Raw genomic sequence first — 15740 nt, 5'->3', positions numbered from 1 at the left:
GATGTGAAGTTCAGAAAGAATTCATGACATTAAAGGAAGGTAATGCTAGAAAAATATAGGCTAGATTGTAGGAAAGTGTACTTTTTTTTAATTCAAAGGAAAAATGGGTATCATCCTGTGGTCCAAAACTCTGAAGAGGAAATAAGATGAAGTGATGTTTTTCTTGAAGGTACAGCTATATGATTAGTCGTTCATGAACATGATAGAGTCAATGGTTTTACACTAGAGAACTCTTTGTAAGTTGAAAGTAAATTTAATCACTGTTCCCTCCCCCATGCCACTACACACACATTCATTTTCAATTCCAGTAACTCCTCTCTGATCTTATCTCCGCTGATCTTCTCCCTCTTGCACACTCTGCTTCAGCCACTCTGGCCACCTTCCTATTCTTCAAACACATGAGGTAGGCTCCTGTCCTAGGACCTTTGCACTGGCTCTTTCCTCTGCCTGGAATGCACTTCCCCCAGAAGATCCACATGAATAACTCTCACACCTCCTTCACATCTTTGCTCAGATGTCACCTTTTTGTGACACCTGCCCTGACCACTCTGTTTTGTTCACTGATTTATCACCAATGTCTAGAACAGTTTGCTGACACATAGTAGGCGTTCAATAAATATGTGAATGGATGAATGGTTTTCCTCGTATACATTGTTTAATGACTTTTTATCTTTTTTTCCTTCCCATCCCTCCCTCTATTTCCCGCCCCCCCCCCCACTGCCTCTGGAATGTCCTTTCCTTCCCTCCCACATCCACTTAGCCAGTCTTTTAAGTTGTAGAATCCTGCCTGTGTGTCACCTCTTTTGTGGCCTGGCTCCAACAGGATTTATCTTTCCTTTCTCAATACACTTTTTATTATAGCATATAACCCTTTGTATTGTAATTATTTGAATACATTTTTTACCCTCTTGGGGAGCTAAGTCTTATTTATTTTTATTTTCCTATTCCTGAGGATGAACAGTGGCTAACACATTATAAGCACTCAATAATTTTTTTTCCTTGAACTGAATGTCAGTATGAGAAAGTAAATAAAAAGAGTTTAAAATGGCTGCTCAGTAACTAGTTCCGTTTTAAGCTGCATTAATAAAATTTAAGTCAACATCCAGGGAGGCAGTGAGCCCACTGATCTCTACACTGATCAGATCACATCAGCAATATTGTGTTTATTTCTGGGATACCACACTTTAAAAGGTGGCATTGAAAAACTAATAAAATGAAAACAGCATAGTAATTCCTATCATATGAAGATGATTGAGAACTGGAAAGTTTAAGGGAAACAAGTTCTGATAGCAGTCTTCAAATATTTAAAAGATCATAATATTGAAGATTTAGAATAGGGTTTTAAATTGGAACACTCTGAGAGGAATACAGCCAGAATAACAATATTTTAATATTTGTGGTTTTAAAAAATAAATAAATAACGTACATTTATGGCATTTTTGGAAAAAAACAATCACAAATTGTTAATTTTCTCAAATGCCTTTTTTATTTTCCAGGTAGTGGGGTCTTCATTTCTTGATTATATCAGAATTTGCTATTATTATATTGTTCCATTGGCTTATTGATGGTTTTAATCAAAATTTTGATTGAATACATTTCAGTCAAATTCATTGAATACATTGAATCTCTAGAGAGATTTCATTTGCTATAGAAATCAGTTAATTTTTATGTCTGTTAAATTTTGAAAAATTTAACAGACTGAAAAAAATTTTTTTTATTAGCAACCTCAAGTTTCTTTAGCTCAAAGACATTTTTCTTTAAAACTGTATTTCTTCTGGACAAAAATGTGGGGATATTTTTAGTCACTGTATTTTTAAAATTATTATTATAAGGCTGGTAAATTGAGGATTAGAATTTCCCATTTTGCTTTATTATCTGTTTCAATTGTAACTTATTTTACATACCCTTTTGCCTTTGCAGTAAGAAGTCAATATAGGAAAAATAAGTATCAAACTTACTAGGCTTAAAGAGAATTCAGAGATATATAAACACTCGTGTGGCTGTGTATATGGGCGCTACCCCAAAAATCCTTCTGAAACATCTTTGTATCTAAATTGTAAGAATTGCATAGAAAGCTTCCAAGTATTTTATCTTTATTGAGGGAATTTGTTTTCAAATGTGCTGTGTAAGAGTTGAGGTGACCTTAGTGTACATTGTACTTGGGATGAATGTGTGGTTAATGTATGCAGTGGGTGGTTTGGGAACTTTAGAAAACCAACTCTTCTCAAATTTTTTTTCTTTTTATCTTTCATTTATACATTTTTTTCTTTCAATTCCATTTTTAGTTACTCTTCCACATATCAATATTTTTATCACCAGAGGGATACTAATTGTAAATATTTTGCTTCAGTGCTTCTGGATGGTCTTGACACTTACTGACCATCTGCTCTGTGCCAGGTGCTATACTTGGCTCCTAACTTTTATGATCTCATTTAATATATGTAAAGGGATAATATAAAGGCTAATGGTAACTAAAAATATTAGTGTTGTTTTTAAATTTAACTTTAGTATGCTCTAATTTCAGGATAATTAAAACAGTTTGTTTTATACCAAGCAACTTTTCTTGCAATAAGGAAAATGAGTTAATTTATCTCAATTGTATGGACATAAAAAACATAGACCTATGTGAGGACATCACTTGGTACAGTCCCTGAAAAACATATGCCATATATGATTCGGTAAAAGCCCTAATTGCACAATGTTATTTGTTAGAAATAATGAAAAAAAGAAAGATTACTTTGCTTTTATTTTCATTTGAGAAATAATAAAATACTGTAGTTTTGAATTAAAACTTTTGCAGTGTTTTGAGAATTTTATACTATAGCAATCTAAACAAAATGTGTAAAACAAAAAGACTTTGTATTAAAGTTTCTTTATTTTCCTACACCTAGGATGGTAAGCGGATGTTTGGCACCTATTTTCGTGTTGGTTTTTATGGAACCAAGTTCGGGGATTTGGATGAACAGGAATTTGTTTACAAGGAGCCTGCAATAACCAAACTTGCCGAGATATCTCACAGATTGGAGGTGAATGCTGTGGTGGTTCACAAAATGTCATCTTTAATTTGTATTTTCTGTGGTGAATAGACTTTCAGATCCAGATCTAATCATTTAATAAGCCAGATCCTGCCAAATAAACTACTCCTTTAGAGTATAAGGATTTTTGATAGGTACAGTAATAGTCTTTTGAATTTTTCAAATCCTTTATGGCAACAGTAAAATAATATTATTAACTTGATTTTTTTTTGAGGGTCTATTTTCACACATATTTTAGAAATCCTATATCTTTCAGAATTACTGTGATTTGTGGAGAAATGTATAGTATTATCCACATTTTGAAAAAGGTATAAGGTATTAATAAGCATGGAACTAGAATTAGAACCCCAAGGTATTTCTGACCCAAGTGCATTATCTTTTTGGCATAACTGATTCCCAGTGAGATAATCTTTAGAACTTAAAAGATTGAAATTTTACTTTAAAAACACTGCTTAGAATCCCTTAACCTTTATGCAGCTACTTAATTTTTACAATAAATAATTTTAATGTTTATGAAACTAACCAATCTTTTCTGCTATAGTTATCCTTTCCAACTTTTCTCTCTTCTTGGTTCTCCAAGTGTGGTCCATGGGCAGAATCTTTATTGACATCACCTGGGAGATTGTTTGAAATGCAGAATCTCAGACCTTACCCCAGACCGTCTGAATCAAAATCTGCATTTTAACAAGATCCCCGGATGATTTGTATAGACATAAGAGTTTGAGAAGTAGTGCTCTAGGCTAGTTTTTATTCTCAGCTGATGTTAATTTCTCAATGTTGTATTCTTATTGATGATTTCACAGGGCTCAACTTCCATAAATTGGTTTAAGCTGGACTTCTTGTTTTTCAAGAGCCTATTAAGTAAGTCTTGGGAAATGTTGAGACAGTATTTCCCAAACTTAGTCATAAAAATTATCTTAGAGGGAGGAGTGGCTGTTCTCCTTTGAGGACTGAGATTTAATTTTTCCTTTTGAATAGCTCCATCCTTTGCCCATGCTGCTACTCAGTGTCATATGGAAAAGTCAGTACATTCTTGACCCAGGGTTACCTTTTCAAAATCTGAACTTTTACAAAACTTCAACAAGTCAATGCTTTTATTTGAAAATTCTCGAACATTACATTAATCATTCAGAAAAATGAATGGTTGCTCATTGACTGCAAGAAATTAGGCTACATCAAACTCAATAAAAGTTAATATCCTATACTTCAAGTATAATGAGTTTCTTTTGTCTCTGCTTTCTATTCCCTTTTTGGTTTTTTTTGAGGACCTCTTGTGGAATCCTGTATTTTCAGTGGTGAAATTTTTTTTTTTTTTGTATTTTGTGTTATTTAAAATGAGTAAATGGGAATAATATCAAATAAGTATGGACTAAGGCCATGCTAATTTGATAGGCTAAATTTAACTTTTGTGAATGCAAATAATTATTATTTTGTAATTATTGACATGGTTGTACAAGAACTTACTAAATGGCCTGCTTTTGCTCAGGAGTCTCCCTCAGAGACCTCCTCTGTTTTCTACTACTGTTAACTTCATGTGAAAGATTTCTTTTTCTTATTTTAGGGATTTTATGGAGAAAGATTTGGAGAGGATGTGGTTGAAGTAATCAAGGATTCTAATCCTGTAGACAAGTGTAAATTAGATCCTAACAAGGTATGGTTGATTAGACTGTAATGACACATAGGTATATCTTTGAGACTGATTTTTTGGGGGAAAGACTGAATGATGATTTCACAATGAAAATGAAGGACTTTTTCCTTTCCCAGGCATATATTCAGATTACCTACGTGGAGCCATACTTTGACACATATGAGATGAAGGACAGAATCACATATTTTGACAAAAATTATAATCTTCGTCGTTTCATGTACTGTACACCCTTCACTTTAGATGGTCGTGCCCATGGGGAACTTCATGAACAATTCAAACGGAAGACCATTCTGACTACTTCTCATGCCTTTCCTTATATTAAGACAAGGGTCAATGTCACTCACAAAGAGGAGGTAAGTCTCCAAATAGGGAAATAGAATTAGTGGAGCAAATACATTGGAGCCATGTGAAAACAATGTGGATATAGCATTGTGTATCATTCCTCACGTGGTAACATACTAGAACTTTACCCATTTTTAAGTCATTAATTTTCAGCGTCTTTTCTAAGTCCCTAATTCACCCTTAGCTTATGCTTTAAAAGGTTGATTTTTTTTCCTTTCATTTAGTGATCCAAATTTTGGAATTTTATTATTAGATAATAGTTTACAATTGGTCACCACTTTTTTCTTATTTTAATTGATTGTATGTAAAGCTCACTAAATATTTTTCAATCAATACACTGACCTAATAGATGTTATTTGACCCAGATCATCTTAACACCAATTGAAGTTGCTATTGAAGACATGCAGAAAAAAACGCAGGAGTTGGCATTTGCAACACATCAGGATCCAGCAGACCCCAAAATGCTTCAGATGGTACTACAGGGATCTGTAGGCACAACAGTGAATCAGGTTGGAGCATTTGCTAATACTGTGCGATTTAAGTTATAAATGGAATTTTGAATGATTTCATTATTATATTTTACAGAGATCACAAATAAGTGTCAAAGCAAGTGAAAATATGTTAGAAGTAGTTGCAAAAGTTAAACTGAAAAACAAAATTTTTAGTATAATCTCAATTATTGAAAAATTTTCACACCTGACTTCTATACTGCCTGTTTTTCTATCTGTTCTGAAACATTCTATTAAGAAGGGATAGATTTCACCAAAATGGCCTTTCCTTTAAAAGCTTGTACTGAAAGAATGTGATCTAAAAAGAAGGGCTCATTTTCAGAGCTACATGTTACACGCATGTGTGTGTATCTGCTCTCTTAGATACTCCCTGATGTTATCTGCTCCAGGTCTCCTTCACAGTGAGCTGAGAATAGTAAATAAGTAATGTGAAATCATTTTGAAAATTTTAATGATGTACGTACACAAGATATTGTTGTTTTGTCATATGCAGATTAGAAGCCATCCCCATTATCTCCTTGTAATGGGTTCATTCAGCTTCTTTTGCTGATGATTAGTGAATAGTCCAAGGTAAGGGAAAATCCAAAAAAGCTTCAAGTAAGATTTCATGTAATATATCTTACCTTTTTTTGGGTTAAAGAAATGAAGCCAAAAAATGCCCTACCAAAACTGAAATAAAGATTTTAAGACCTTTACCGCCTAAAAGTATACGTGATTTGGAGGTTTTACTTCCAAATGACATAACTTACAAAAGATCACCTTTAATTCGTAGTATTAAGAACACATTTGGAATGCTGAGGGAAGCTGTTTTAGTAAAATCAAGTCTCTAATAATCAGTGAACTCACAACTGATTGTCAGTAGCCTGACAACTTTTACATCTAGGATAAATTAAAGAATATAAAAAATATAAGGCAGAATACATTAATGAATACAGGAGTCAGTCCTTTAGCTCCTACTCTTTCTCTTTGAAAAATGAACTAATAAGTTAATTGCTGTGGGCAAGAATATAGCTTTGACATTAGGAAAAACTAAAAATGTATTGTCAGAATCCATCTCTGAAAAGTTTTAATATAGGCATAGACATATATGTATCAAGCTTAAATGCAGCTGGTTCGGTGCTAAGAAAAATGGCTTTGGCAAATTCTATCTCTGTGAATATATAAAAAACAAAAACACACTTTTTGTTTTCTTACTTTACAGGGGCCTTTGGAAGTTGCCCAGGTTTTCCTGTCTGAAATACCCAGTGACCCAAAGCTCTTCAGACATCATAATAAATTGCGACTCTGCTTCAAAGATTTTACTAAAAGGTATTCAAGGTTTCCTACATAAAGATATTCAAATTGAGACTGTCCAATACTCAGTTTGATGTGAGAGTCTTCAGGGACTATTGAAAAGAGAAACTATAGGAAAATGGTTCACAATGAGAGGTTGTCTGTGTATAACTTACTATTCCTTATGTGTATATATATCCCCGCCCCCCAATACTGTATATAATGCCATGTTTTAAATTTTAAAGATTAGAAAAGCCTAGACTCAGGAAATTTTTTTAACTTGAAACTATTATTAGTTTAACATTTAACTTGTTAACTTGAAAGCCGTTATTTATTGTGAACACTCAATGTGAGAGTTTCTGTTTCCCTTCCCTCAGAAAATATACAAGCAGCAAACTTGGAAGCAAAAAATTTACATTCAGATCTTATCCTTATCATTTTATGTCTCTTTTCCAGGTCACTTAATCATTATGATCCTCAGTTTTCTAATGTATGAAGTAAGGATAATAATATTTACCTCACACAGCGAGGTTGTGCAAATTAGGTGAAATAATACATGGGTGTCAGGGTCCCCAAGAACACCCCCAGTTTTGATGATTTGCTAGGAGGACTCACAGGACTCAGCATATAGTTGTAGACCTGGTTATGATTTGTTACAGTAAAAGAGTGCAAAGTAAAATCAGCAAAGGGAAAAGGCACAGGGGGTGGTCTAGAGGAAACCAGGTATAGGCTTCAAAGGGTCCTCTCCCAGTGCAGCCACATAGGAGGTGCTAATCGTTTCAGCAAAGAGTTGTGGCAGCATGTGTGAAATGTTGTTTACCAGGGAAGGTCAGTAGAGACTCAAGTGCCAACCAGGATTTTTATTGGAGGCTGGTCATGTAGGCACCTTTTCCCTGACAGGTACCAAAATTCCAGACTCCCAAAAGGAAAGCAGGTATTTAGCAGAAACTATAGTGTTTGTATAAATAGTTCAGGCACAGTGAGCCACTCTTATCTTCTGGGTATGATAGGAACCCTTCCCAAATCCAAATTCCCAGACAGTAACCAAGGGCCAGCCTTGCAAATAGGACCTAAGGATAGCAGGCTCAGGCCTGCTGTTAACTCTTTTCTTCACAAATAATACTTGGCATGTAATAAATAGGTATTCAGTAAATACTAAATTTTGAAACAGTAGGGGAAAATAGTCATCAACTTGATACTGATTCCTGCTTTACTAACACTATGAGCACAAAAGAGGGAATGATAATTTTATTTGATGATGTCAAGGAAGATTTCACACAGGAAATTAACATTATATATGAACCTCGAAGGATGAATATTAGTTTTTCAGGCAGAAAAGAGGGGGAAGGGTATACTAAAAACAAACAAAAAAACCAGCATGAGCAAAGTTCAGAATCTGTTCTGAGAAAAATGAATAGTTTAGTGGAGCTGGAACTGTGCAATCGATGAAAACAAGTAGTCAAACACTGGGAAAGTAGGTTGGAATTAGATTGTACGGGCCTTGTGTACCATTAAGTAAATGACTTGTCACTTAACAAAGCAGCATCAGAACCATAGTCAGAATCCAGTCTTTGACTCCCTATTATGGTTTCTCTTATCAAATTATGAACTATGGTTTCCCTTATCAAATCATTCATTGAAAGGGTTTATTGGGGTAGACATAATTTTACTTTATATCAGTTTTGTCGTCAGGAAAATATGAGGCATGCTAACTTGTTCAAGTCTCTTGAGACAGTATTTTCCTTATTCTCACTGCAATAGCTGTCATGAATTTCTGTCAGTTTCTCCTGCGTGAACATGGTAAATGTCTTTTAAAAACTTCAGATAGCTTCATTGGAAGTCTGGGATTTTATAATCTGATTATTGAGCTAGACAACCTTATAGGTTTGGTTATAGGAAACATAGCTCCTAATGTAAGGTATAGATGAGCTGCCGTAGTAAAAGAAAGAAAGCTGCTTTGTACTTGTAGAATTGACTGACTTCTATTGGGAATGACATATACATACTACTGTATATAAAACAGATAACTAATAAGGACCTACTGTATAGCACAAAGAACTCTACTCAATACTCTGTAGTGGCCTATATGGGAAAAGAATCTAAAATAGAGTCGATATATGTATATGCATAACTGATTCCCTTTGCTGTACACCTGAAACTAACACAACATTGTAAATCAACTATACTCCAATAAAAATTAAAAAAAAAATTGACTGATTTCTAGCATTAATTTTATTATTTGGGAGGTTTCAAATAAGAACCAAAATATCCCTGCTGTGCTTGTGAGCCAGATGATCTTGAAACAATACATACTTCTTTAGGTCATAGACATTTAATAATAGATGCTTATTTTCTTGCTATTGTTTTGGAATTTTTACCATGACTACGATACTAAAACAAATGTCCTCCTCTTTGTGTGTATTTACTATAGGGTAATGAAGTCCTGTAGTCTGCAGGTCTCCTTAAGGGTTACCACAGAGAAGGTTTTCTCCTTTTAAATGACAAAAAGGCAAAAAACAAAACAAACTACATGACATAAACCTTACAAGTCATAGCCAATACTGCCTTTTTAATTTTTTTGTGTATATACTTTTATGCCAATACGCATATATATTTTACCATAGCTCAGTTATACCTATTATCTTAAATTCTTATTTTTCAATTAAAGTTAAAACTGTTATTCTAATAGTTATATTATCTCATCAAATGTCTGAATTTATGTTGAATTTAAGTGTGGTATAGTTAACAAATGTATCTTTTTTGTTGAATTAAAATATTAAGCATGAGATGACTGAGCCAAAGTACATGAACATTTTTATTGGCCCCTAATATGTAGTCTATTCCAAAAAGGTTCTAAATATTAACAGTGCCAAGAATGCTAGTCACAGTACACCTTACTTTAAGTAATGCCATTTAAATAGGGTGTCTCTTGTTAATCAGTTTAAATGGTACTTCAGTTTGCATTCTTTTATTCCTAAAAACAGTAAACACTTTTTCTTGTATTTACTCTTTATATTTTGGGGCTTATCTTTTAAAACTTGTTTTCATTAAATCTTGAGTAGATTCAAAATAGTATTTATAACATTTGCTATTAAAGAATAGGGAGAAAAAAGTCATGTACTTACCACCCAGCTTTTACGAAAAAGAGCATTATCATTGCTTTGAGATCCCTCCTCACATGCCCTTTTCTGATATTATCACCCTCCCTTCCTTCAGAGGTAACCACTACATGAATTTCATAGTTGTCATTTTCCTCATTGTTTTCATAGTTTTATCATAAATGAATATATCCCTTAATACACTATTTAATTTTGCATGTTTTTTAACTTTATATAAATGGAGTGTACATATTCTTCTGTGACTTGCTACTTTTAATGTTTGTGAGATATTGCTATAATAAATTTTGCTTTATTTATTTTATATGTTTCATTGTACGGATGTGCCATGATTTATTCATTCTTCTGTTGATGGATATCTTGGCTGTCTCCTGGTTTTTGTTTTTTGTTGTTGTTTTTTAGTTACAAAGAATACTATTCAAATATTTCTTTACCTACCTCTGGATGTACAAGAGATAGTCTAGGGCTTATATACCTAAGAGTAGTGTTGTTGGTTCATAGGTTCTACTTCAACCAGATAATGTCACATCTTTTTCCAAAGTGTGAAGCCAGATTTACATTCTCACCAGTAATGTTTGCGAGAGTTCCTATTGCTATGTAACCTCACCAATATTTGATATTGTCTGACAGTTTTTTACCAGTCTGGTGGGTGTGAAATGATTATGTGATTAGGGATTAAATTTGCATTTCCCTGATTACCAGTGAGGTTGGACATCTTGTCATGTGCAAGATGTAAAGTTATATGTTCAAGGTTTTTTGTTTTTTGTTTATTTTGCCATTTCCTATTGGATTCTTTTCCTTATGGATTTCTAAGAGTATTTACATATTCTTGGATATGTAATGCTTTATCATTTGTAAATATCATAGACACCTTCTCTGAATTTGGGGCTTAGCACCTTTTTTTTAATCAACAGAAGTTGTTAAATTTAATATAGTTAAATGATTCAGTCTTTTCTGTTATGACTATTGCTTCTTGTGTCTTAAGAGATTTTTTACCTGAGGTCAGAGTAACATTCTATGTTGACTTCTAAAAAGTCAATATAATGGTATCTCTAAAATTCAATATAGCCTAAACAAAAGGGCAAGAAGGCAAAAAAGGCCTTTTTACTTTCTAAAAAAATCAGCTTAAATTTGATTTTTGAATATGGTTCAAGGTAGGGATGTTTGATTTTTGTCTATACTGATGACTGAATATGATGTAAGATAGGGGTCAGATTTCTGTTCCCATATGGATGTGCAGTTGACCCAGCACTACTTATTTCAAAGATTAGCCTTTCTCCACTGCTTTGCACTATTACACATCAAGTGCTCATTTTGTGTGCATCTGTTTCTAGGATCTTTGTTTTCTTCCACTGTTTACTTATCTCTCCTTGAACTAATATCATGGTGTTTTAATTACTGCAGCTTTATAATAAACTTTCATATATGATAGAGCAATTCCTCTCATTTTGTTCAAGGACTACTTTTGGCCCTTTTCCTTTTGATATAAATTTCAAATTTTAGAATCAATGTATCTCTCCCTCTACCCCACCCCAAATAATAACCTGAATCTGAATCTATAGATCAATTGGAAGAGAATTGACTCTTCCAGTCTATGAATACGGTATACTTCTCCGTTTACTTAGATCTTCTGAATGTTTTTTTTTTTTAATTTTTTTGTAGAGGCCTTATGTATCTTTTGACTTACTTTTTGGTATTTAGTATTTTTATACTTTTGTTAATGGTATCTTTTAAAATTATATTTTCTGTTTGCTAGCATACAGAAATGCAGTTGAATTTTATATGCTTTACATGAGAATACTGCCAAATTCACTTGTTAATTCTAATAATTTGTCTGTAGAATCTCTTTCTTACAGTAATGTTTAGGACCTCCATTACTGTGTTGAATGGGGATGGTGATAGAGGGCATCATTTTCTTGTTTCTGATCTAAAAGAAATTTTTTCGGCATTGAGTATAATGTTTTCTTCATGTTTTTGTAGATATTTTTAATTAGGTGAAAAAAGTTCCTGTTTGTAGTTATGCTAAAAGTTTATCATGACAAATTTTTAGATTTTATCAAGTGGGTTGTATGTGGGGAGTAGGGATGTAATATGCTGTTAGAACAGTTTCGTAGTATTTTGTTTGGGAGTTTTACAACTGTTTTCATGGGTGAGATTGAATTACAAGTATTTTCTTATAGCCCCCATGAGGTTTTGGTATCCCAACCTTGAAAAATGAGTTTGAAACTCTTCTCAGGAATAGTTCTTTTTTCCCCCATACCCTGGAATAGTTTTTTATATACTCTGGAATAGTTGTGTTACAAAGGGATTATCTGTCCTTAGAATGTTTAGTAGAATTTGCATGTTTATGTTTTCTTTGTGGGTAGATTTGTGATTTGACTGATTTGATGGTTTTAGGATTATTCATATTTTTGCTTAATAAATTTTATTCATTTTTTTGCTTAATATTTTTGGTAACTGATCTAGAAAAGTAGAATTTCAGATTTATTTGCATTAAATTGTACATAATATCCTCTGTGCCTTTATAAACTTCTGCTGTATTTGACTTTATGTCCCATTTTTTATTTCTAGAAGAGGATACTTGGCCTTTTCTCATTTATTCTTGCCAAAGCTTAGTCTATTTTTTTAGATTTTTCTGACAACCAACTTTTGCATTTTTTAATATAGAGCTATCATACTTTAAAATTTTATTCCCTTCCTTATACTTTGAGTTTATTCTGTTCTTTTTAAGTTGCTTATTAGCGCTTCAGTTTTAGTCTTCTTTCCTTAATATAAGCATTTAAGGCTATATGTTTTCCTCTAAGTATCACTCTAGCTGCATTCTACAAGTATTGATATGTATACTTCTTTTTAAACACGCTTTTTCCATTTATCTATTGGAGTCCAGATATTTTTCTTAAATATCTGAATAAGTTGAATAAAAGATATCAGATCTATTCAGTTGTTAAGGCAAACCACTGTATGAGATGCCATTGTTGCTACATAAATGAGTACGGTTACAACCCTTAAAGAACTTTTAGTCTAGTGGTGATATGTGGGGAAAAAAAGGGTGTCAGATTTAATATTAAAGTATATATAATTTTCAATTGTGAAAATTGGAAGCAGATGTTAGATTTTAAAGAAACTCTGTTGATCATCTGTTCCCTGCTTTAAACCTAATAGCAAGAGAGGATGTTTTACATACAACCGAAAAACTGAATGTCCTCGTCATGGTGAATATATATATATATATATATATATATGCATGCCCTAAAAGTATGCCAGAAGAACTCTTTTGATAACACACAGTTTTTCCTAGGTGTGAGGATGCCTTAAGAAAAAATAAGAGCTTAATTGGGCCAGATCAAAAGGAGTACCAAAGGGAACTAGAGAGAAACTATCATCGCCTTAAAGAGGCCCTACAGCCTCTGATAAACAGAAAGATCCCTCAGTTATACAAGGCAGTATTACCTGTTACCTGCCACAGGTATGCTTATTTTTTTCTATTACTTTGGATATCTTCAGAAAAATGAAATCTGCTTGAACTATTTAAAAGTGAATTTATTTAACTTTTATTAAATGGTTTCAAATATTGTCTTCTGAAACCTAACAAGTTCAACTTATGTAAGCCTTTCATCATCTATACCTGAATCAGCCTACAAGATAAAAGTCAGTTCTTTCTGTAATGAAGAGAATAATAAAGTTGTTTTAAGAACTCATACTAACCAGGACACCACACATAAGTCTGGCTTCCTAGAACTGTTCCTTTTAATGTCCTGTCACACTTTCTGGTATTCCTATGAGAGAATTTGCTAGAATGTACTTGAAGCCAGGTATTCATTTCCCTTATCCCTGACAGTAAGTAGTATATAGTATGTTCTTCTAGATTTGGATTAAAACAGATAACCCCACTGAGTATCAAGACGACTTCACTATTTTTCTTCACTTTCTAATTGTGACAAAATTAGAAGTGGAAGTAACTTGGAATTTTCTACAACTGACCATAATTCTACTTGAGCAGATAATTTAATCTAATTTTAGATTTCTCCTCTGTAAAATAATACCTTGAAGAGGTTGTTGTGGAAATTAAATGGCATGTAAAGTTCCAAGGACAGTGCTTATTAACATTTTTCCTTTTAACCCCTGAATTCCGGACAGGGCATGTTAACTGCTAAAAGTAAACTGCCTTCTTTGCATTTTGAAATCCAGATGTACATACATCTATTGAATTGTTGTGGCACCAATATTTTACCACCCTTTTCTTTGAATTATGGCAGTGAAGCTATTAAATTGTACTTACCTGATCAATTAATATTTGGAAGGTCTTTGAAGTTGCTTATATAAATGGAATGTAAATGCAAAGTATAATATACTACAAAAGAAAGTTTAACTATTTGATCAAATGAGAATATTCCCTGTTCTTCAGTGATCTAGTATTTGTGTACTTCTAGGCCTCTGAAAATGTATACCAAGTGCCTGCTGTATGTCTTGTCCCCTACAGGGAGCATGTAGACAGACCATCTACAGGAACAGAAGGAGACCAGGAGGCCTGTTTTAGATCCTTTCTCTGGCAGAATATATTATATTTTGCTTCCACCATCCTTACAAATGATGCAAGACACCCTGGGTGGTTTCCTCTTGAAATTCTTGATGGGAAGCAACACTAGTTCCCTCCACTTTGGGCTTCCCTTTCAATCTTTTTGGAATTTCTTACTTCTTGCTGCTCTAGCCACCTCCACCAATCTTACAGTCATTGGTCAGAGGTCCTGGGATGGGGTGCTGGGTCCCTGAAGTAGTCAGGAAGTCTCCTAATGGTAGTCTCACTTCCATCAAATCTCTCCAACTCCTTTCAACGGAAAGACAGTATTGTTCCTATCTGAAGGAAGCTTTCCATTACACCATTACCCTGAGTTTTGCCTTCCTCTCTGATGGTTATTCCTCCAAGCTTTAGTTCTTAATATTTGCAGGCAGTATTTTGGAATTTAGAAAATCCTTTTTCTTCAACACTCTTTTAAGACTGCTATTTTCCAAAAAAAACCAAGCTTCAAGATTCAAAGCTGAACATGATCTCTATGTACATGTCCTCTCCTTTCCTGGAGATTGGAAACCTTAAGAGACTATTAACATTAACGGCAGGAAAGATAAGCAAAACAAACCAGCTTAAGGAAGAAGGAAAATACCTTAGGAGGTTTTAAGATGGTGGTTCTCACAGTATAATCTGGGACCCATGCGAGGGATCCCTTGGACCTTTTCAGGAGGTTCCTGAGTCAAAACAAATTATCATATTAATGTAAAATATTATCTTTTTCACGCTCATTCTCTCATGAGAGTACAGTGGAGTTTCCCAGAGACTACGTGCCATGTAAAAGATTGAATGCAGAAGCAGATACTAAGAATCTAGGCTTTCTATTAAGCCAGATGTTAAATATGTAAGAATGCCACTCTTCTAAAACTGTTGCAAATTACTTTTAATAAACAGTGCTGTTTACAGTAACAGTAATGTAATGGGTTATTTTATAAAATAATTTAAAATGTTCTTAGTTTTAATTTCTAATATGGTAAATATCAATATATAATCCATAAACAAAAGCTTCCTTGGGGGTCCTCAATTTTTAAGAGTGTATAAAGGACCTAAATCCCAAAAATATGAGAACCACTGATTTAAGACTTAGAATTTAATATTTTAAGTAAAACACTTACATTTTGCCTTTTAATAACCCCAAGTGAATCTTTTCCTGAAATCTCTCCCATTATCCCTTAGTTCTTGTTTAATCACAATATCTAATGTATTTATTGGACAGATGAATAAATGATCAATGGACTTGGATAGAGTGGTTAC

At 33.4% G+C, this 15740-nt stretch overlaps 1 protein-coding gene across 5 annotated transcripts in view; it reads left to right on the top strand.

Moving 5' to 3' along the window:
- Window positions 1–15740, top strand: part of DOCK7 (dedicator of cytokinesis 7) — a 188205-nt gene that overhangs the window by 169153 nt on the left and 3312 nt on the right. For 4 of the 5 annotated variants that reach the window (XM_036849774.1, XM_036849764.1, XM_036849793.1 and 1 more), the window contains exons 42-47: window positions 2892–3026; window positions 4597–4686; window positions 4800–5036; window positions 5391–5534; window positions 6736–6842; window positions 13221–13388. In XM_036849774.1, the coding sequence (XP_036705669.1) occupies window positions 2892–3026; window positions 4597–4686; window positions 4800–5036; window positions 5391–5534; window positions 6736–6842; window positions 13221–13388 (881 nt within the window). The remainder of the gene's footprint in view (window positions 1–2891; window positions 3027–4596; window positions 4687–4799; window positions 5037–5390; window positions 5535–6735; window positions 6843–13220; window positions 13389–15740) is intronic. The other variant, XM_036849754.1, reaches the window with a different exon arrangement.

This window comes from Balaenoptera musculus, chromosome 1 (genome assembly GCF_009873245.2).
Source record: "Balaenoptera musculus isolate JJ_BM4_2016_0621 chromosome 1, mBalMus1.pri.v3, whole genome shotgun sequence".
Classification (NCBI taxonomy): domain Eukaryota; kingdom Metazoa; phylum Chordata; class Mammalia; order Artiodactyla; family Balaenopteridae; genus Balaenoptera; species Balaenoptera musculus.
Note: the sequence above shows the minus strand (reverse complement) of the source record. Positions and strands in the feature narration are given on the sequence as shown.